Source organism: Mustela erminea, chromosome 6 (genome assembly GCF_009829155.1).
Source record: "Mustela erminea isolate mMusErm1 chromosome 6, mMusErm1.Pri, whole genome shotgun sequence".
Taxonomy (NCBI): Eukaryota; Metazoa; Chordata; class Mammalia; order Carnivora; family Mustelidae; genus Mustela; species Mustela erminea.
The window spans coordinates 60,904,728-60,929,634 of NC_045619.1; the positions used below are offsets into that span (position 1 = coordinate 60,904,728).

At 35.7% G+C, this 24,907-nt stretch overlaps 1 protein-coding gene across 3 annotated transcripts in view; it reads left to right on the forward strand.

Moving 5' to 3' along the window:
• PIK3C2G (phosphatidylinositol-4-phosphate 3-kinase catalytic subunit type 2 gamma) overlaps positions 1-24,907 on the forward strand; it is a 359,509-nt gene that overhangs the window by 264,133 nt on the left and 70,469 nt on the right. For all 3 annotated transcript variants that reach the window (XR_004286866.1, XM_032347455.1, XM_032347456.1), the window contains exon 26: positions 7,058-7,167. Coding sequence is in view for 2 of the 3 variants with exons in the window: in XM_032347455.1 (XP_032203346.1) it covers positions 7,058-7,167 (110 nt within the window). In the remaining variant the exon portion in view is untranslated. The remainder of the gene's footprint in view (positions 1-7,057; positions 7,168-24,907) is intronic.

Here is a 24,907-nt window from a genome sequence, read left to right on the forward strand (position 1 = left end):
ATACACACTAGGAAGTGTTGCAAAATATAGGAGAGAAACGCACCTTTGGTAAGTAAGTATGGTGTTTGGAGTCAAAGCAATCATAAAAAATAGCTGGTTTAGAACCTTCAGATAACAATAATTCTACTAGATGCTTTTAAGGGCACAGATTTCTTAACTCCAATAAGATCATGCTTCTCATCTATCAAATGAAGATAACAGCATCTATTTTGTAGGACTGATGAATAAATAACCTAATGTTTTGCATGAACATTATACTGTGTTTTATGTGTATTAATTGATTTATATTTCATAATAACCCTATTAGATAATTAATATAAAGCACTTAGCACAATGCCTGTCATGTTGTAGGGTTCAGTTAATTTATTATATGAGATCCTTATTAATCCAAAAGAGCAGAGTCACATAGAGTATCCCCTACTCATGTGTGGTTATTTAAATTTAAATAATTAATATTAACGAAACTTTAAAATTCAGCTCCTCAGTCTCACTAGCCACATTTTAAGTGTTCAATAGCCACACATGGTTAGTGATACCATATTGGACAACACAGATATAAAACACTGCCAACATTGCAGAAAAGTTCTATTGGGTAGTGCTGAGTAAATGTTGACCTTATTGCAATGAAGATATGACTGGATCCTTGTTTTTTTTTTTTTTTAAAGATTTTATTTATTTATTTGACAGAGAGAGAGAGAGAGGTCACAAGTAGGCAGAGAGGCAGGCAGAGAGAGGGGGAAGCAGGCTCACTGCCAAGCAGAGAGCCAGATGTGGGGCTCGATCCCAGGACCCTGAGATCATGACCTGAGCAGAAGGCAGAGGCCCAACCCACTGAGCCACCCAGGCGCCCCTGGATCCTTGTTTTAACTTTCAAACAACATAGGCACCTTACTCTGTCTTAAAAAATAGATATTTTTAAAAATATTATAAACATGTCATCTATCATGTATAAAGCCACTTTGGTTTCTTTATGTGTGAACTAGACATATAAAGTTTTGCTCATCTCCAGAATTTTCAAGTTGGCTCTTCTAATAATAGCCAGTGATTCATACTGGTAGATTTGCATTCTATCTCCCAATTCTATTAGGCCATATTGCAATCATGAGATGGCTTATGGCTCATAATCTGTTTTCATATCACAAAGGAAACTTTTCAAGGTCTAACTCTGTGAACTTGACTCCACTTACATATAAATATTTAGGTAGTATCATTCTAATATTCTCTGAGGCTCTAACAGGCTCTAAATCATGAATCCATGAGTTCATGAGTATTTACTGTATGCCAAAACTGTGAGGATACATTAACATATGACACCTAGGCAGCCTTAAAATTTTCAATAGGATAAGGAAGATAAAATTCATGTATACAATAAATGAGGTATCTAGCATTTTTAAATGTCTATAATGTTATAAATAACTACATACAAGTAGTTAAGTACCATATTCTAACAACTACTTGAACCAGCCACAGACATTTTAAAAATAAACCCAAATTAGAAAAGCACAAATACAAATCATGCTGTTTCTCAGGTGACACTAAAAGTATGCTGAATAACAAAAGTGAGCATGCCAAAATAATGTGAAATGACAGCTGTTTGAAAAGCTTGATTGAAAAATCTATTGGTGGGCTTTTTTCTCTTGTTTAATAAACTTTTCTACCTATCTAAAAAGAAAAGCACATGTGTCATAATATATAAAATAGTTACTAAAGTAAAGAGTTTAGGGGCACCTGGCTGGCTCAGTCCAGTTAAGCATCCAACTCTTGATTTCAGCTCAGGTCATGATCTCAGGGTTGTGAGATCAAGTCCTATGTGGGCTCCATGCTGAGTGGGAAGTCCACTTAAGATTCTCTGTCCCTCTCTTCTCCCCTCACTTACACCTGTACACACTCTCTCTAAAAATACACACAAACAAAAAACTATAATGTAAACCGTTCATATAATGTTTTTTTTTCATTTAAAAGAAGTAGATGCTGTTTTAATCAAGTATCTGAAGTAATTTTTTATAAAATAATATTAAAATCAAATGTTGAAGGTTTCTGTTACATCATGCACCCAAAATAACAATCTTCCTATGTTCTAATTATTCAAGTCTTGACTTATAGACTAAGGAGTAAATTTTGGCAGTAAAGAGCACTAATTCAGATTAAGCAAATAATCTTAGATTTAGACTCACAGAAATTGAAACAAACCAGAAGCAATGTGAACCAATTAGACCAATGAGTAAATACATATGAAACAATAGTATGTTTTTCCCTCTGTGTCTGAACTTTTACCTCTCCAGTTTCTGCTTTTGAGGTTTCTTTCTTATGGGATTCTGTTGATAACCAAAGCATCAGTAAAAGTTTCAGGACATTTTCTCTGGCATAGCTTCCTATGAAATAAAAACTGAATTTAATTCTGTGAAGGATTATTTTCTGCCTATATGGGTAATCAATATTTCCCTCAATTCGCTCTCAAACGGACTCTTGTTGTATTAACTTCTTTTAAAGAACTCAATCTACTACTCCATGACCCAGTTACAACTTGAGAAATAATTGACATGGGTCATAAATTCTATCTTATGTGAATGGTCAGTATCCAGGATTATGAGTCACAAGTGTTCGGTGAGTCTAGTATTGGAGTTAATGGCCCATCCATTGTTGAGAGCAGCGTATTTCCAGATATCCACAGTCCTTTTTATTTACCCCTGGGAGAAGCAGGGAAAAAATAATCCACGAAATTCCCATCTTGCTTAAAAGCAAAACATCTATAGGAGACCCAAGAGTATTGCTGGCTGAATTCACTAACATAAAAGCCTGTATTTCATCAGCTTTTCTCTCATTAAAAAATCAATATCAGCTATTATGGAAGGCTCCCAAAGAACACAGGGACCATTCACCCAGTTTAAAATGTTTATCACACCCATTATTATATCAGATATTTCCCAGAAGAAATCTTTCTAACTGTTTTATGTGGTGGCAAAGTGTGTCTGCTTCCCTAAGCATAACTATCAAAATAGCTTTGGACTTAGTAGGAGGAGAACAGAAGCTGAAACTTTACAAGTCTTCCTGTCCTGAAACAAGATGGGATTGGAAGAGAGACAAACCATAAGAGACTCTTAATCTTACAAAACAAATTGAGGGTTTCTGGGGGGTAACTGGGTAGGGAGAGGGTGGTAGGGTTATGGACATTGGGGAGGGTATGTGCTATGGTGAGTGCTATGAAATGTGTAAGCCTGATGATTCACAGACCTGTACCCCTGGGGCAAATAATACGTTATATGTTAATAAAATAGTTTTTTTTTAAAAGGAACTTATCTGTTTATCACCTGTATCTGTTCATTACCTATACTAGCCTAACCACCGTTTCCTTTTCTTATTGCTCCAATTAAAGTTATTACCCTAGGCTAAGAGGTACTTGAACCACATCTCTGTGAGTCAGAGAACTGACATGACTAAGTGGACCCCAGAATGAGGTTGTCCTTACTCTGATGGCAGGGTCACAATACTCAAAGTCTCCTCTCTCAACAGAGGCAAAGTTTGCACTTGTTACCTTTAATCATCCACATAACAAGGAGAGAACTGGGTTCATCTACTTTGAAGCCAGCTGCACTTGGTAGTCGGTGTACAATGGGGGTGTGGGGAGAAGAAGTAGTAAGCACAGAGTGTACTTCCCAAGAAAATATTTGACGGAGGTATAAGCAAGCAGGTATGAATTCTGAGTATCCAGAGAAACCAGAAAGCAAAGCAATTGAGGCCTAGGTAAGTAGCCTCTTCTTAGCAGATGGACTGTCAGAGTCTCTAGAACTCTTAAGTACAAAACTGAAAAGATAAAGCCTAATCTAGACTGTAGTTGCTGCTGGGAATATACCTCTCTATGGTCGATTTTAAATTTAAAAGTCAGGGTTGAACTTGCTATTTCTAGGCTTTTAGTACCTTATAAGGCCAGACATTTTTTTCATTCATTCCTTCATTCATTCACTCGCTCATTCACGCATGCATACACGTATTACTTCACAGACATTAAGTTCTATTTGCAAGGCTCTGTGCTTGGCAAAATTAAAAATTTAACATCAAATAACTTATTTCTTGTCCTCAAAGGGCTTCAGAGTGAATGTGATAAACATATAAGTGAACAAAACAGTACTTGAAAGCGGTGCGACAGAGATTGCATTACTGTACAAAGAAAGCAGTAATTAAATCATATCAAGAAAATCTGTGGTGCTTCAAGAAGAGAGACATATTTAAGCTGCACTTTCAAAAGGAATTTCAGTAGATAAGGAGGGAAAGGAAAGGAATCTTGATTGAGAGAAACATTTAAGTATGTGTGGAAGCTCAAAGAGCATGCGCATGACATGTGTTGGAAATAGAGGTAATCAAATGCACTAGTCTGTAGTACAAAGGAGACCTAGATAGCAATTGATGAAATGACTGATAACAGTTAGATTATAAAAGGCATTTATGACCAGAATGGGGATTTTGGACTTTGATATATAGACACCTGAGAACCTCGAAGTTTCTTTGCTTTTAGTGAAGAGAGTACCATCATCTATCTCGGACTTAAAACAGATAACTCAAGTTATGTAAGTAGAGAGAGAGGGATTAGAGAACTAGAAAAAGGCTATTCAAGTTATCTAAGAAAATGAAGACAAGGAGCTGAGTGAGGATAGTAATTCCAGTGGGAAAGGGAATGAATACAAGAGACTATTGAGGTGGTTTTTGGAGAATAATGTATCTGACATTGGGAGTCAGGAAGAAGAGGGAATCAAGAGGATATGAAGTTCTTGGTAGGTGGACATTGGTGGCAGTTTAAATGGTGCTGTGAAACAGGAAAAAGGAAATAGGAAAACAGGAAAAAGTTTATGGGAGAAGAGAATTTGCTCAAAATTAGGTATCATGAATTTTGATCATCCATGAGGAGAAGCACTTAACAACTTTCCAAGACTACCTGATCCATTTCATGGTTTTAATTACCATTTATATGTTAACGACTCCCAAATCTGTATTTACAGCTATATGCTTTAGATTCTACTCAGCCCTCCAAATATATCCAATTTATCACCCAACTCGACTTCCTATTTATCTTTAAAATCCAGTAACTTATCTTTTTTCTTTGTTCCTAAACATTCTCTTACTTTAGTCTTTTATTTGGCCTCCCTTTAATACACTTTCCATAAATAACAATGATGATCTTTTTAAAACACAGTTCAATTATTTTCAGGCCCATTTAAAAATACCAAAAGAGCTGTCTTGCCTTTAGGATAAAGTACAAAACTTTTATATTGCTAAAAGATCCTATCCTACTCAACTCTTTAGGCCCATATCTTGACATCTTATGTTCTAGAAGCTCTTCTGGAATTCTTTTTGTGAACTAATGAAAGAGGTGTCGTGCTCTCCTGGATATATGCTGTTGCCTCTGCCTGGGTGGGGACAGTAGGAAAGGAAAACAGTTTCAAATCCATTTTTTTTCCTCACTTGAACTTCATCAAGTCAATCACAATTCACCCATCCTTCCTAAACCTATTCTCACTTTACCCTTTATTGTTAGCATTGATAGCATTGTTCTTAACTTCCCACTACAGTAAGAGTGCCTCTATTCCAGTGCAGGAAATAGTTTATCATCTTAGTCCTGAAGGTACTGTTGACCTTCTCCTCCTTCTCCTCCTCCTCCTCATGCTCTTCCTCTTTCTTCTTCTTTTTCAAAGTTTAAATTTCAGAAAGATCTACTTTCTCTCAAAAAACATTTTCTTTATTTTTGCCTATAATTAAAAAAGAGTATTATCCCTTCAGTCTACATTATAATATAAACACAGTATGTTTCCAAATGTTGGCAGGAAAATAAATATATGAGACTTCGTATAATTCTATCTTTAACTTCTTTGGTTTAATAATTTTTTTAATATTTTATTTATTTTTGAGAGAGAGAGACTGAGAGAAGAGAGAGAGAGCATGAGAGGGCAGAGGTCAGAGGGAGAAGCAGACTCCCTGCCAAGCAGGGAGCCCAATGTGGGACTCCATCCCGGGCCTCCAGGATCATGACCAGAGCCGAAGACAGTTGCTTAACCAACTGAGTCACCCAGGTGCCCTTTTTAATAATTTTTAACAGATGGAATCACCACTTAACTAGGAAAAATTGTGTTCTTAGAGTAGGAGTCACATAGTCATGAAAGAATCTTACATTCTTTCATGAAATAGAGGGATGAGTTGTACACTCTGTACTTCTACACCATTTGATCTGGACACCTCACTTACACTTTTGGGGGGATTAAGTTTTTCTTCTTTAAAATGGGTATTACAATATAATTTTTGTGTAACAATTTATAAGAATAAGCTTTTTCTTATTCATTAGCCATTTGATTGATGTAGAACATGTTAGGTATTCTTATCTCTACTTTTAAAAAGGAAATGGAGTTTCAAGAGCTTAAGAGACTCTTTTCATGATTATTAAGATTTTACATAGTAGGTCCAGAAATTCTGACACTAGAATCCTAATTATTCTATCATCCAGTGCTGAATATGCCTCTTCTACAAGAAGACAGGGTGAGGATAATCTTACTATCATTCTTACTTCACTGGTTTATGGTGAAGATCAAATTAAATTATTAATCTGCAAGCACTTTGACAACTTTATTGGTTCTTCTTATTACTGTTTTGTTGCTTTTGTTAGCAAACACAAGGAGTTAAAAAAAAAAAACAAGAAGGGACGCCTGGGTGGCTCAGTTGGTTAAGCAGCTGCCTTCGGCTCAGGTCATGATCCCAGCGTCCTGGGATCAAGTCCCACATCGGGCTCCTTGCTCCGCAGGGAGCCTGCTTCTCCCTCTGACTCTGCCTTCCACTCTGTCTGCCTGTGCTCGCTCTCTCTCTCTGACAAATAAATAAATAAAAAATCTTTAAAAAAAAACAAAAAACCATGAATTATATCCATTAATATTTACAAACTGAAAGACACTGTTATGTTAAGTTTAAGTTTATATGTATTTGTAGAATTAACCAAGTAAGCTTAACCAAACTTGACTAAGTAAGATTTGATTTACATTTATTCTGAATTTTTTGCTTTGGTTCTGTTTGCTTTGCTAAGATGCTACATGCAGGATTGCCTGAGCTGAGTGGAATCCAAGACCTGAAATACGTGTATAATAATCTTCGTCCACAAGACACTGAACTGGAAGCAACAAGTCATTTTACCAAGTAAGATTAGCTATGAATGTATGAGTGTGCATATGCTCAAGGGCCACAGATACGGGTTTCACGTTTGAGATGATTTCAGAGTGAACAATCATTGGTATAAAGCTGTCATATCTAGAACCATCCTGTGTCTTCTTTCTGAGGGGATGGAAAGGGAGAAATGTGAATGTGGAGCGGAAGGCCTTAGTCAGTGTTTCTGTGGCATGCTATTGTTTGCTACCCAGCCTCTTCATCTAAAACACTGGTCAATACGAGGTCACTAAAAAGAGCAAGGCTGACATAAATAAATTGGTTGTTCCACTTGAACTATGTCCAAGAAAATAATTTAGGAAAAGAGACTTACGATGGGATACGGACTTGCTACTTTCATCTCTAAGGCAGTACAAATACTGGAATATTTGGTAACTATTTTCTATTTTTAATCTATTTTTTATTAAGCAAGTCTGGGAAAACACTAATGCACATCAAAGTAAGAGTCTGGGCAGAATACAGTGAATATTTATTGGACTCAAAATCATTGTCAAAAAGGTGGTGCACTTGATAATAGAATATTCCTTTGAACTTCAATCTTTGAATGGATAGCATAATTGCTAGCAAATTTTAGGTACTCGATAAGTGTTAGCCACAATTATTATCATAGTAAATAGTTTAAGTAGAGAAATACAGTGCTCTTACCTATAACTTCTTAATATTGAATCTTATTTGAGTCTATTTTTAATTGCTCTGATCATTTTAACCAGAAATTTATTAATACAAATTATATTCTTTTTAATGGATGTATGCTTTGTCCTTCTGAGGAAAACAGTATTTACACTAAAATCCCACCCAATTATTACTTTTTTTCCCCCTACCCTTCCAGAATGTGTAGTGAGAACTCTCTATTACAATGAAATAATGAGAACTAATTGGGACATCCTACATACTTGATGAATTTCCCTTCTGCAAAGAATCCCTGTTTTGTGAACTCTAATTGATAAGCTGCAATTGTGAGCGAGTAGAAGCAATATGGCATAATTATAGAATACTAGAACTGGAAGTGCCCTTATTTATTCTGACAAAAAATATGCAAATGAGGAAACAGATTCAAAGAATTAAATGTCTTGCCCACAATTAAAGTAGTAGTAAGAAACAGAGCTAGGATTAGGACCCATTGCTAGGACTTTAATCCCCTGGTCTAGGGTTTTTCAACATTCAATACTGGAAACTAAAAAATATAATTAAGGAACACCAGGCAGACCCCTTGCCAAAAATATACCTTCCTGCTACCTAATTTGTTTCTGAAATTCTATCATTAGAGACTCTTTAGTGGAGTCTGGTAGGGTTTTTTTGAGTCTTTAAAAATGCCTTTAATAGTAAAAGTTATCTCTGAAAGAAGCATTTGCTTATGTCCACTTAGAAAGCTACATGTATTAGTTAACAATCATCTGTGGCCAAAGACACTACCTTGAAGATTTTTGTTAAGTATTTCAGATCCCTTGTTTTATGGATAAGGAACTCTCAAGTTGCCTCAACTAATGGGGACGGAGGATTTGTGTGAGAAATCCCACGGAAAGGCTGACAACCTGCCTCAGGAAGAGTAGAAGGTCTTTGGTCCCAGAGCCTGGAATGCCCTTTGGAGTTCAAAACAGCTAGCTCTGGGATCTCATCAGCAGACTTTCACTCTAGCTGCTCACCCCCAATCCAGTTAACTCCATCCTAAGTTCACATGGTACCAAAAATAGCCCCCTCAGTCTATTCCATTAGGATCTGAGTGGGATGCCTTTCTTAAAAGTGAGCTGCTGCACAACAGGCACAATGATTGACGTGTCAGCGGGAGCAGGTGGGAGACAGCGGAGGAACATGGAGAGGTCCAGAAAAGGTAGAGCCTGGAAACGTGATCAGGCTGAAGCCTGTGTTTGATGTGTCATTATTTAGATAATTTACAAAGAGTCCCTACTATCATTTAAAGCAAAGGAAGAAAAGAACAAAACTATATATTGGAGGAAGAAAAACTCTTTCAGGCCCTAGCCACAGGAAAAATGTAGATATGCTTTATCTCTCTGCCAGAGTTCCAACCCTCCACATTTCCTGACTTCAACTGATACATCCAGATCTGTAAAGAGAGAATATGGATGATTTAGATATGGATGAGCTTGCCTACATTGACTATCTCCTATTCCTAGTCAAGATATTGTGAACTAATATAGGAAGCAGATCTTAAGCCACTAATCTCCTGGCAGTGAGCTAGACCTCATTATCCTGCCTGCATATCTCTGCCAGGCCAATTTTCTCACTTTCAGATGTTATATAGTATGTTCTGTTAATTAAACTTCTTTCTACAACTTTATGATAAAAAACTTGTTCTCCATTGCAGACTTGAAAAGCATCTAGTGACCTAAATGAGGGCACATCATTTCTCTGTTCAATAATTGTCTTTGACTCGCCATTTCCTGCCTCTTACTTTTCAGAACCTTATGATCTGATTGTCTTTATCAAGGTTTATCCACCCCACCTCCATAATTCCCAAATGAGTCCTCTTCTGTGTAGGTTACTTTCTCAGTATACATTCATTCTTCTTTTGTCTGTTTAATGAATAAGAAGTGCTTCCAAGAAATCATAAAATTACTGGGATAGAGAGGGGAGTCTGATCTTACAGTTCTACCTATCCCTTGAGATCCTAGACCATTTGTACCCTCATTTATGAAACCTTTTCATATTATTGTAGTAGTGACTAGTCTTTTCTTCTACAATTCTATGGAACATGTACTATTTCCTGCTATACTTAATTTATTAGTTAATTACATGCTGTCTAGTATATCACCCCTATATACTGGTTGGCTATACCAGTTTCTTCCAAGTAAAACAGGGCACATATTCCCATTTTTCTACTTTCAAAAATATCTGAATGTGAAACAAGTTTTATTCCCCTTAAGATATATTTAAAAGTTTAACAGAAAATGCAATGTAAACATCAAACATTAAGTGTATAAAAGTTATATAGCAATGGTTAACATTTAACATGGTACTTCTTATGTGTCAGGCCCTGTTCTAAGTGCTTTTTTATATGGTAACTTGTTTAATCATCAAAACACATCTGTGAGATAATATCATTTTAATGTATATTTTTAGATTAGGACATTGAGACCCCAGAGATGCTAAGTAATTTGCCAAAGGATATAGCCAGCTGTAGAGAGAACCACAATATGTATCCAGGGGGTTATGCTCCAGTGTGTGGAGTCTTAAATTCTATGCTTTGTGATGAAAACCATCTCTCTCATATGCAGGCTCTTGGGATAGGATGGTTCATAATTCAGACCATAGTTTTCTAAAGTATCCTTAGAGCCCAGTCTGGCTACAGTTTGAACAAAGTAGATCTTTTCTCAGGTAATAATCCTCATATCCTGACTATCCCTAGCATTGATGGAGGACAGATGTCCCTTCCCAGTACTGTTATCTCTGTGCCATTTTGGGGGTTCATGTAGAGCAGAAAATCAGCCATACTACCTATCTTGCTAAAATGTAACACAGAGGCTGATGAGGGTGAGGGAAGGTTTCAGAGGACATAGGCCTGCGGGACCACTCTGCCATTGGAAAGCCACAGGGAGTTGCCTTCCCTGAAGCCTCGTTAGCCCAAACAGCCTCATGGTGGTCTGGCGGATGTATGCATTGTCCTTTAGGCTGTGTTTAGCAGAACTCATAGAACAGGCAGATTAGCATATCGTATCTTTCCTGTAAATAGCTCCTTCTAATTCCTGCTAAGACCCCCGTCACACATCACGTGCTTGAGAAACTGTGATAAGGATTTGTGATTATCCTGAAGGACCAATAAAGAGCAAAGTGTCTTGCCTTGGAGCGTTGACCGCTTTGCTTTCTGCTCTCTTTCACAGCAAAGTTTGGAGTAATCTTTCATCTGTTGGTACAGGGATTGCAGGCCATGCCCCCTGGAAGTTTGGTTTAAGATCTGCTATAATTGCTGCCCTCGGGGACCACCATGGGGTAATTTGACTAATGACTCAAAAAACAGTCACTCTCTTTCCTTTTTCTGTTTTGGCCCCTGACCAGATGCCTTGAACCTCTCTCTCTGTTTTCCCCTTTTCTGCTCAGAGAAAGGAGATTTCTCTCACGGAAGCATGAGACTCACTCTCCCTTTAACTTCTAAGAGTCTGTCTCAGTAATATATTTTATCTTATAATCTCAATCATACACCTTTATTTTTAGATACGATTTAATGTGTTTTGAGTTTGCCTTTCCACCTGTTCTCTAAACTCCTTGGTTAGCAAATGTAAATCAAGTGCTGAGGATCTTTTCTATCACACACCCGGGTGAAGAACCTGTTACGGAGATTCAAGAAACCTCAATTAACCATGACTGTGATTCTTAACCATTTTTTTAAATTACTTAAAATTTTTACAACTGATTGTAGAATATCTCTTTTGTCAAAACTTAATGTATAGAGTGACTTTATAAAAGAAGCCTGAAAAATTAAAAACAAGAGTAGAAATTCAAATGGCATGATCCACTTAATTAAAATAAATGTTAGAAATTATGTGCACTTGTTTACTTTTCTATGTAAATAATATTGTTATCTTAAGCTGTGTTCTCTGACATCACATGGATTTCAGAACTTAGGGAGGTACTTGAAGTGTAGACGTGCACATAATTTACTAAAAGAGAAATGAAGTTATGTAATGGCTTTAGCATTAATGTTGGTACTTCAGCAAGTGGTATTAACTCTTTTAATATACTTATGAGTGCTCCTGTATATTTAAAGTCCTTGTTTTCTTTTTTCTGATGGGCTAAAAATTCTTTATGCCACTGTTTATTCTGTTGTTACTACTAAGGTAGAAATAAAAATAAGATAAGAAAATCTGCCCTCCACCACCACCACCACCAAGCTCACAGATCTGGGTCATGAATGAGGACTGAGTCATCTGAGACACAGCATGTGTGGCTTCTTAAGTACCCTAGTCCCAACTGCAGTATTAGCATTAAGAGGCTGCCCTCTTGACATTGTTTGAGACTTGAAAGAAAGAAATGGCTTTTACTGCCTCTCCAAGAGAGTACTCAATTTATGAACAATATAGGATCCTACCTTATTCTTGGGTATTCACAGTCCGGGTTAAGAACTGATCATGAGAGTTTCCAAAGACACTATACTCCACATGGCCTTAAAAATTGTATTACATTTAATGGTATTTAGAGGGAAATGAGAATAAGAATAAAATTGGTTTACTGGACACAAAGGTTTTTCAGAGGACTGCCAACTCCCCTCTCTGCTTCCCTTACTTTTTTCTACTCACCTTATAGCCAAGTGCTGTTGAACAGGATCAAGAAAGTCTCATGACTCTGTTCCTGAAATTGATACTCTCATGTAATATCTCTGCAGAGCCCACTGCTAGGCAACAAAGGCAACGATCCATTAAAATGCTGTCCGAATGGGTTATTTTAGAATTTTCAATCACTTTCAAACCTCGGGTTAGCTGTCCTTAGAAACAGATAACCTATTTCACAGACCAGACTGGGATCATTAAGCATAAACTTCCCTGCCTACCTCCCTCCCCAAATACAGATCATGCTTTTTACTTCATCCATTTTCTGCTCCAGAAATGTAAGAGGAAATTTTTCATGTATTCCCAGATATTCCATTTGGCCACCACACAGATTCTTTGGTTTAGTAAGTGTAAGATCTCCTGCTCTTCAGCTAAAACTGAAGACAACTTGAAGCAAAACACAAAACACCAAACTTAAATATATATATATATATATATATATATATATATATATTTGCATTAGTGAGGTATTTTGGTAGCAAGAACCAGAGATTCTATCCAATATCCTTAGAGGAAAGGGTATATATATGGTCTCAAACTATAACCTAACAAAGCTCAGAAACCTATGGGACCTGGCTAGTTTCCGGTGGAAACAAAGACCTTCTACACTGTTTACTCTACCTCTTTGCCCATTGACCAGTATTCGCCAGTCTAAATTCTGGAGCGAGACAGTCTACTTGACTTAACTAGTTGCATTTGTCCCAAATGGACAGGATCCTTCACACAAAGCCATCATGGATTCTCTTGCCCATCCTTATATCTATCATGGGCCACCCCTTGACAAAGAACAGCCTAGAGTTTATTCTCTGAACTTTGAGCTTTAGAGAGAACAATCTTAGTTATGAGGGGCCTCTCAAAAATGCAGAGGAGGCATGAGGACTGTCCCAACAAGAACAACTATAATGCCACTGGAAATGTTGGTGATATCTGGAAAGAGTGCTCCTGGACTCCTCTTAACAGTGCCAGTCTGTGAGCCACCTACGGTGTGCAGACACAATGCCAGAACCTTCCAGTGTTTCTGTCATTCATCCTTAGTTATTTTTCATGGCTACAGGGCGAGATGAGACTCTTTGTGCTCATATGTCTCAAAACACAGTTCAGTGGCCTTTTGTCTGCTTCTCTTCAAAACTGAGAAAGAAAATATGGGTCACGGATGCAGATCCCTGGATTCTTTCATCATTAAATTTTCTCGATGCTATTTTAATACTTTGTAAATTGTTATCTCATGGATTATTGTACTCCCACAAATATGTGTCAAAGTTTTCCTTTGCCTTAGGTGAACCGCTGATACCCACAGAAATAAATGCTCACAAGAAAAACAAACAAAACAATAGAACCTGGAGGAATTAACAATCACGATGTCCAACTTCCCCCAAATTAGGAAAGCAAATTTCAAAGAGAAATGCAAATTCAAACATGTGGAAGTTTCCTTTTCATTGTGAGTCTCCCATTAAAAATATATATATATATATATAAATAAATCTGAACTAAATTGACTTTATAAACTACTTTTTGAACTGCAGGTATAATACCTTTTATAATACTGTATATCCTAAGTTGCATGACCCAGTCACACTCTGAAATAATATTTCAGAAATATTACTCATTACAATGTTGGATAGCTTGCTGGCTTTTCTAAATTTCTGCAATAGGAGAGTCTCTGTTTTGGGTTTATATATGGTACACTGAGAATTTGCCCTATTTCCCTAAATATCAAGTCATGATACACTTTAGCTATTAGCTTTTTAAAAAAGATACTTTAACTCTTCGGGAGACTATCAGTCTAAAGGTTAAGAGCATTTGGAAAGTTCAATGTACCCACCAACAGTGCCTGAAGTCATTAGTTACAAAAGATGAGTAGTCCAGATGGCGCTATTTCACAACAGCTGCTAACCCCACAATGGAGACTTCCATCAGCCTATCCTCACCCTGTGAGTTACACACAACTCAAGTCATTTCTTATTTTTAAATATATTTTTTTTCACATTTTAAAGATTTTTATTACCTTAATTATGGCACCATTTATCACTATTGATTTTTCTATATTATTGCATGTTAAGATTTATTTTCCTGCTTTGTGTAAGATTTCAATTTAATACCATCAATAAAATAAGCTGGCTTTGGGGAGTGGTCAGTGGGAATAGAAACCTGGAATATCATTTCACTGGCCTAATACTCACACATAATAAGACCAGTCCATCAAATTTTTCTAGTCCCTTTCTTCCATTTGCTCCGATTTGGTTGGTTTTTCTAAGTAGCCTCCCTAAGAAAGAAAAAGAATTACTTAGTAATAGTCAAGACCATGGAGCCTAGAATTCTTGTTAGTATGCAGAGTTAGGTGCTTGTGATGACAATTACATAAGGCTCACTAACCTTGTAGATAAACTCTGAAGGCTTCAAACTTTAGCTTGGAAAACAGCAGTTTTTTTCATTTTTTGTTTTTTGGTGTTTTGGTTTTTTTATTTTGTTCGTTTGTTTGTTTGTTGTAAGCCAAGTTCTAAACAATGAAGAAAGAGAAAAAAAAATAAAAAGAAGAAAGAATGATAAACCTAAAGCTGCCCCTTGTTTTAACCGTTACCTAATTTCTCTTTTCTGGATTTCAAGAGTTTACCACAAGTCATTTTCCAAAAAACCATAAATCTGCACGTTTGTTTTCTTTTGTATCCCGCTATCTGTAGTTTGCTACCTTTGGGGCTCATATATATTCATTTCTTTATATATTTGTAGTAAGCTTTCTGAAATAATATTTTCATTATATTATTCTATTTCTAATTACTCTTCATATGTTATCTAATTCAATTCTACCAATAGTCCTGGGGGATGGGCATGGTTTAGTCATCACCTATGTTTTATAGATGAAACAACTGAGTCTCTTGGAAGCTAATTGACTTTCTTGAGATCACAGGCAGAACTCATAAGTAAGTTCAATATAGAGCAAAATTGATTTCTTGCATAACACATGCTCTTTCTAGGACCTTAAGCAAAATCATATGGTAATTTCTCACATGGTGAAAAATCCTACATGTGAAACTCCTAATGCTCTGATAATCTCAGATGTTTTTTAACTTAATGTCTTCAGGTTAGGTGAAAGAATATGGTAAGAAAATATCCAAATATCTAAATGTTTAACAAGAAAATACCTAAATGGTTATAACCATGTATCTCAAATTAGGGTACCAGGACATCAAAGCCAGAAGGATTAACATGAGATATTCTTTCATAGTATCTATTTCATTTAAAAAGTTAGAACATGATGTTGGCTAACTGAACATTAAAAAAAAAGTTAGAACATGAAGCTTAACTTTTTGTGTTCGCACGTGTATATACATGTGCAGCCAAGGCCATCATCTCTTTTTCATGTCAGACAATCTTGAATTTTTAAAAATAAAAATGCACAGAGAGGAACTTTTTTTTATTATATGTCAAGGATGCATCAGCAAAGATTATTCATGAATTCACTTCATAATGGTATTGGGCTTTTGGGTAAAAAATATGGGTTTGAATACTTTTTGTTCCAGTATAAGCTTAGAACAAAGTAGGAATTACCTTGGTAGCACACTTTACAGACTTAAGTATGAGAAAGTGTTGGGCAGATATTTCAGAGATTACAGATTCAACATTGAACTATTATTTTTCTTCATGGAATAAAAGAAATTGCAATAAAGTTATATTAAGTCATTGTTCCCTCTGAATTGTAAAAATGACTCACAAAGCTGGACACTCCATCACTAACTCCAATATAAAAAGAAAAAAAAAAGTAGTGTGTTTATCACACATGCAAAGTCAATACAACAAAAATGAAGTTTGGAGGTTAGATGAAGAAATTCGTTCATGGGGAGTATGAGTCACTTGAAACTCTTCTATATATATATATGATAAAATTACAGAGTCAGTGGTAAAATAAGAATGTTCTTATGCAAATTCCTTCACAGATAAAGTCTTTTGAGAAATACTTCCCTCAGACTATTAAAGAGACTGACTAGTAAACCAGGTATTCTATCAAACCACAAAATGTTATAAACAACTTCAGCAATAGAAATAATGCTCTTGAAATTTCCATCCTGTTGCCTCAGAAACTCTCTCAACTGCCGTTCCACCTCTCCTCAGTGGTTATTCTGATGTGGCTTACAAAGCAGTGAAAAATCTTTGTCCCTCACAATCACATATTAATATAAATGCGAGTTCAAAAAATATTACAACACTTAATCTGAGGAAGAAAAAAAAGACACTACTGTTCTCTGTCTGTATGTTGAACCTGATGTGGAAGATCAGACCTCCTGGATTCAACCCAGTTTTCCAAGACTGATAAACTCAATTGCTCATTCACACATACATATAGCTAGGAAACCTGTTAGTAGCAGTTGCTTCTAATGATAAGCAATTTAAAATACTGATGTCATATGAAAAGGTGAATACGTTATGAAGCAGAATAAATTTTATACGCATTTTTAAGATAGGATCTAAGGCTTAAGATCTTGTGGTTACTGTATAACCCTTTGGACTATGTTCCCTGACTATAAAAAATACTGTTAAATGTTTTCCTAAGGGTCATTTTTATTTATATTAGTGCCTTTATTCCTCCTAAGAATTGCATGCTAAATCTATTTGTTGGCCAAGTCAAAGTTGAAAGACTATTTGTTATAAATAATCTACAATGAGAGCAAAGAGTTGGGAATCAGATAAACATGAGCTGAAATTCTCGGTTACTACTCTCAATGTCACCTTTGGTATTCAATTAACCTTTTTTGTTTTTTTTTTTTTAAATCTATTGCTGAAACAATTCTTTGCTTTCCTATAAGGATGAAAAGATTAACATAAGGCGTTCAGTGCAGTCCTTGCCAAAGGATATATACTCCCTGAGGGCAGAAATCTGATTTCTGTCTACCTCTATGTTCCAGCACATAGAACAGTGCCTGGCAGGGAGTTAGAATGTTTATCAGTATGATCTGGAGGTTTTCTCTAAGAAATTTAAGATCTGGGTCCTTCCAACTGCTGCTCTGAACCTGTAATATGAGGATACTACAAAATATAATCCTGCTGATGCTGCTATTAAACAAAATAAATCACAGGACTACCATCTGCATAAATCAGATCCTTGCAGAGGCCTGAAACCTACTACTCTCAGTCCCCAGTCCCAAATTGGGTTATATTTAACAGCGCTGTTTTATCTGACCTGTAAAATCTGTCACCCATGAGATAGGAGACCGATTTAGGTGAAAGTTTACCCTAAACTATAGGCTTATCATAAAAGTTCATCCTCGACTGTTGGACAATATAAGAATAAGGCATGGACACCTCATGGACACCACTCACCTTTGTGAAGGTGAGTACATCAGAACTTAGGCCTTGGGGTTCATAGCTGATCTTCATGAGAAGTGAGTACATGCTGTCACCCTGGAGTTTCCACTTCAACACATAAAATATGTTCAGTAAATATTCGTTAAATGAATGAATGAATGGGTGAGTATCCATAAATCATGATTAACACTGTACTCATACTACTATTATTATCTTCATTCTTTAAACTATGAATGAGAAAAGAAAATAATGTTTTATACTACACAATAAACCCATAAATTCATAAAGTCAAAGAGTATCTTTAGAAACATGAACACTGTGGAAATGAATAATGATCAGAGTCATATTTTAACTTTCTTAGCAAATTTTGACTTAAATCGGTGTATATTAATGGAAAATTTGGGAATTTATTTTAAAGAGTCTAATACCAGAACAAGATAAATGGGTTTGAAGCTTTATAAAATTGAGGAGAAAATTATTAAACATTATTGAACTACATTGTTAACACTGAGGACATGGCAGATCAGTCTTAAAAAAGGCATTGCATGATAACTTTGATAAATGCCAACCCAGAAAAGTACTATTTAATTATATTCAACATCCATTCCTCTTAGAAAATTTTAGTTAGCTCAAATAGAAGGAAACTTAGATAAACATCATACTTTTAAAAGTGGAAGATTGGGGCGCCTGGGTGGCTCAGTGGGTTAAAGCCTCTGCCTTCAGCTTGGGTCATGATCCCAGGGTCCTGGGATCGAGCCCCGCATCGGGCTCTCTGCTCAGCAGGAATCCTGCTTCCTCCTCTCTCTCTGCCTGCCTCTCTGCCTACCTGTGATCTCTGTCTGTCAAATAAATAAATAAAAAACTTTAAAAAAAAGTGGAAGATTATAAGCATTCCCATTAATGTCAGGAAAAAAGATAATAATGCCTTTATATTGATAAGTAAATTCCTATGTTTAAGTTTTATTATATTGTTATTTTCCATTTGAATAAGACAACAAAATAATCTTTGAGAATTAAAAAAATGGAATAAAAAGAATTCAGTAAAGTAAGTAGTTATAAGGTAAAAAGTCAAGACTCTGTAGTAAAAAAGATTAAAGGGGAAATTTTATATGATCACCTCAAAAGATATGGAAAATAGTAGTTTTTTCTCAAAATAAATAATAGTTTATATTAGATTATATACAATAATATATAATATATGTAATAGTTTATATTAAATAATAGAAAAATAGTAGTTTGTTTCTCAAAAACTCCAGAAATAGAAAGGAATGTCCTTAGCTAAAACTGAACAGAAAACATTATACTTAATGGCAAAGCACTGAAAACTTCTTTGTAATCAGGAGCAAAACAAAAATGCTTGCTATCACCCCTTTGCTTTAACATTGATCTTAGCAGTACAAAGGTAACAAAAATGCTATCATTTTTGCAGACTGCATAACTATGTCCATACAAATTTCAAAAGATTATATGGAATTACTGTTAAAATCAATAAGAGTTTGAAATACTTACATTTTATCAAATATTAGTTAAAATTTAGGAAAAGATAACATTTACAAATTGCCATTGACATAAATGTTTTTAATTGGAGAATAAATCTAACAAAAGATATGCAAAACTTTCACAGGGAAAAAAATCTAAACTCGTAAAGAGAGATGTAAAGCAAGACTTAACTAGATGAAGAAATCAACCATACTTACCGGGTACATTCTTAATATTGTAAAGATGTTAAATCTCTCCAAATTGATTTATACTTTCAATGCAATACCACTTAAAACCCTACACATTTACTTTTTGTATGGGTGAGCTTGATAAGCTGATTCTATGGAAGAATATATTTGCAAATGACATATCAGATAAATGGTTAGATCTATAAAGAACTTATCTATAAAGAACTTATCAAACTCAACACCCCAAAAAACAAATAATCCAGTTAAGAAATGGGCAGAAGACATGAATAGACACTTTTCCAAAGCAAAATCCAAATGGCTAACAGACACATGAAAGCATGTGCTCAGTATTACACATCATCAGGGAAATACAAATCAAAACCACAAGATACCACCTCACACCTGTCAGAATGGCAGGAAACAACAGATGCTGGTGAGGATGCAGAGAAAGGAGAATCCTTCTGCACTGTTGGTGGGAATGCAAACTGGTGCAGCCACTCTGGAAGACAGTATGAAGGTTCCTGAAAAAGTTAAAAATAGGGTGCCAGGGTGGCTCAGTTGGTTAAGCAACTGCCTTCAGCTCAGGTCATGATCCTGGAGTTCCAGAATTGAGTCCCACAAAGGGCTTCCTGCTTGGCGGAGAGTCTGCTTCTCCCTCTGACCTCTCCTCTCTCATGCTCTCTCTCTCCCTCTCTCTCTCTCAAATAAGACCTTTAAAAATAAATAAATAGATAAAATAAGATTTAAAAATAAATTAAGGGGCACCTGGGTGGCTCAGTGGGTTAATTCCTCTGCCTTTGGCTTGGGCCATGATCCCAGGATCCTGGGATTGAGCCCTGCATTGGGCTCTCTGCTTGGCAGGGAGCCTGCTTCCCCCCCACCGCCTCTCTGCCTGCCTCTCTGCCTACTTGTGATCTCTGTCTGTCAAATAAATAAATAAAATCTTTTTAAAAAGAAAATAAATTTAAAAAAATAAAAATAAATTTAAAAAGTTAAAAATAGAACAAACTTATAACCCAGCAATTGGACTACCAAGTATTAATCCAAAGGATACAAAAATGCTAATTCAAAGTGGCACAGACACCCCATTGTTTATATCAGCACTATTAACAATACCCAAATTATAGAAAGAGCCCAAATGTACATGAATGGATAAAGAAGATGTGGCATGTATGTGTCTGTGTGTATGTGTAGATATATATATACACACATATATATGTATATATATATATACACACATATATATGTATATATATTCAAAAAGAATGAAATCTTGCCATTTGGCACAATGTAGATGGAACTAGAGTGTATTATGCTAAACAAAATAGGTCAGAAAGACAAATATATGATTTTAAGCATGTGGACTTTAAGAAACAAAACAGATGACCATAGGGGAAGGGAAGGAAAAATAAAATAAGATAAAAACAAAGAGGAAGGCAAACCATAAGAGACACTTAGGAAACAAACAGACTAGCTAGAGAGGTATTGGGTAAGGATATGGGCTAAATGGGGAATGAGCATTAAGGAGGGCATTGGTTGGGAGCATTTGAAGAGCACTGGAGGTTATATGTAAGTGATGAATCACTAAATTCCACTCCTGACACCAACACCACACTATATGTTAACTAATTTGAATTTAAATAAAATAATAAAAATAGAATATATTTGGGAGATTAGAGGGCCTAAAATAGTGGAAAAAAAAATACCTAAAGAAGAAAAAGATAAAAGAGCTTGTGGATTTCAAGACTTATTGTAAGTTCCAATTTTTGAATAAGTGTAGTGTTGACACAGAAATGGACAAATGACAAGTGAAACACAATGAAGAGGCCAGAAGCAGGCCTAGGCATATACAGAGAGGCTTAGTATTGGACAAAATTGAATCTGTAAGGAAAGAATAGTCTTTGCACTAAAAAAATTGGTTAGATGTATGACTGTACATCTATACTTTCAGATATTGTGTGGTCACTTCAAAAATAGGTCTAAGTCGGTGTTCTGAATTAGAAAGCTTGTTCATTCAATGGATATTTTGGGGCCACTTACTATGTACCATTTACTATAAAATATTTCTTCCAAATGTATTGCTAAGTTAAAATAGCAGATTAAAACACTGTAAATTGTGATTTTTGACTCCTGCCTTTTTTACTTCTATCTCACACAACATCACAGTCCTTACAAAATGGTGCTCTTTTTGTCTGTCTGATTCCATTCTTCCTTTCCTCACTGTGTCAGCTGTTCTTTGCCATCTGCCAAATGCCGGTCACCCATGTACCTCCGAGTTTCTAGACCAGCTATGGTTTCTGCTTCGAATGTCCTCCATCAGAAATTCCCATGGCCTACAAGTTTGACAAATCAAGGTCTGCGTCCAGTCCTTCAACTCTCTTTTCAGTGAGATGAGCCATTGCAACACCGTTACCTACCTTTTGTTCTCTCTCTACAATTTCTATCTTAGTGTTCTTTATAGCATATATTACTTTCTCAAATCCTTTATTTTTAAGTGTTTATCTCACTATTGTCTGAATTTCACATTATATAAACTCTATAAAGGGAGAAATTTCTGTTACTCTTTGCTATATCCCAATACCAGAATAGCCCCTCGCATGTAGTAGGAGTAAAGATACTGTATATATATGTCCCTATCTATTTGTTTGCACAAAAGTAAAAGAAAGCTAAAAAATAATAATATCAAATTGAAAATAAAATCAGATTGTTTCTAGTGGTTATTTCTGGGGGAGTGGTACTGGAGGAAAGATGAAGGGAACCTTTCCTATTTTACTTCAATTTTACTGTGTTGCTTCAATTATGTTTTATAACAAGTCAAGCTTTTTTAATGTTCCTGAATCTCTTCCAAGTAAAAAAGACATATCAAATAGGGTAACAAAACTTAAAAACTATGGGCAATATCTACAACAAAACTATGCAAGAAAGTATTCCCAAGAACCTTAAAATATAAGCAGGTAGGACAAATAATTCAGTTATAAGATCTGTGTATCAGCATGTCCTCGGAAGAAGCTAAAGAAGCAATAGATCATCTGACTGACCTGAGAACAGGATCCAAAGACCCCACAGGTACTCACTGGAAAGCTTATCAGACCAATCTCATAATAGCAGCTAAAACTGGGAAGCATTTTTATACATTCCAGTTCACTGGGATGGGCAAGGGTTTCTGTGGCAGATCTGAAAATGTCAGAGCACTTTATGAGCTTTCAAAGGTAACTGGAGCTTCCTTTCAGGAAAAAGTCCTACACTAAAGAGAAGCTGCTAGGTGTATATTCCAAGATGAGACGAGAAAGACCATAGGAGAAAAGGAAAACCAAAGTCTAGAAAAAACTGGGGGCGAGGGGCTAAGGAAAAGAATCATATCTCAGAAAATATGAAATGACATTTTTTATCACGGTGTTATAACAACAGAAAAGGGAGCTTCAGACCCTCAAAGACCTTCTACTCCTTACTGAAATTTCAGGAATGCAAATTTCGTATCAAAATAACCAAGCAAATGGATCATGTTTGACTGTCATACAAAATTACAATGAGAAATAAATAAGATGTAAAGCAAAATCCCTACAATGAAGTATGCCAGAAAGACATTCCCACCAAAGGAAGAAATTGTATCTTTATATTTCAAGTTGAGATAAAAGAAATCAAGGCAATGATAAAGACCTGAAAGAAAAATATATATCACAATTAGAAAAACTCAGAAATGAGGTGATGGAACCCAAGAAAGAAAGAAAAGTAAAAGAAAATGTAATTCTTTAAATTTCATTTTTCTGCTTTTATTTAATACCAGTTAGTAAAATACATGTAATAATAGTTGCAGGTCATACAGTGTAATGTTAGTTAATTTATAGTGAATCAACATGTCCATACGATACCTGGTGCCCATCACAAGTGCACACCTTAATCCGCATCACTTATTTAACCCATCCCCCCATCCACCTCCCTTCTGGTAACTGTAAGATTGTTCTCTATAGTTAAGACTGTTTCTTGGAATGCCTCTCTCTCTCTCTTTTCCCCTTTGCTTGTTTCTTAAATTCTACATTTGAGTGAAATCGTATGGCATTTATCATTCTCTGACTGACTTATTTTTCCTAACTTAATAGTTTCTAGCTCCATCTGTCATTGCAATTGACAAGATTTCATTCTTTTTTAATGTCTGAATAATACTCTGTTTTATATACCACATTCATCAGTCAATGGACATTTGGGCTCTTTCCATAATTGGTTATTGTAGATATTGTAGATATTGTAGATAATGTTGCCATAAACATTGAGATGCATGTATCATTTTCAGTTAGTATTTTTGTATTCTTTGAGTAAATACCCAGTAGTGTAATTTCTGGGCCATCGGGTAGTTCTATTTTTAACTTTTTAAAGAGCCTCCATACTGTTTTCCACAGTGGCTGCACCAGATTGCATTCCTACCAACAGTGCAAGAGGATTCCCCTTTCTCCACATCCTCTCTAATGCCTGTTGTTCCTTGTGTTGTTGATTTTAGACATTCTGACAGATGGGAGGTGATATTTCTCTCTAATTTTGGTTTGCATTTCCCTAGTGATCAGTGATGTTGAGCATCTTTCCATGTGTCTATTGGCCAAATGTACGCATTCTTTGAAAAGTGTCTCTTCGTGTCTTCTGTCCATTTTTAAACCGGGTTATTTGGGTTTTGGGTGTTGAGTTTTATAAGCTCTTTATACAGCCTTGGATACTAACCCTTTATTAGATATGTCATTTGCAAATATTTTCTTCCATTTCATAGGTTGCCTTATACTTTTACTGATTATTTGCTTCGCTGCATAGAAGATTTTTATTTTGATGAAGTCCAAATAGTTTATTTTTGCTTTTGTTTCCCTCACGTCAAGAGACAGATTTAGGAAGAAGTTGCCATAGCCAGTGTCAGAGAAGTTACTGCCTGTGTTTTTTTCCAGGATTTTTATGGTGTCAGGTCTCACATTTAGGCCTTTGATCCATTTTGAGTTTATTTTTGTGTATAGTTTAAGAAAGTGGTCCAGTTTCATTCTTTGCATGTTGCTGTCCAGTCTTCCCAACACCCATGCATTGAAGAGACTTTTTCCCTTTGGATATTCTTTCCTGCTTTGTCAAAGATTAATTGGCCATATAGTTGTGGGTTCATTTCTGGGAAAAGAAAACAATTTTAAAAGCAAACCAGAAGGAACACAGAATAAACATGACAATATAACAGATGCCTCCAGAGAAAAAGAGGAACAAAAGGAGGACTTTTAAATAAAAGCAATGAAAAGCCAGCATATATATACATAATGAAATTTCCTGAAAAAGAAAACCGAAGTAATATATTAAAATGGCATCACAACTAAATTATTTATTTAGTATATTTTTTAAATTTATTTACTTATTTTAGAAAGACAGAGATAGTGCAGAGTTGGGAGGGGACAGAGGGAGAGGGAGGAAGAGAATCTCAAGCAGGCTCCATGCTGCCCAAAGCAGGGCTTGACC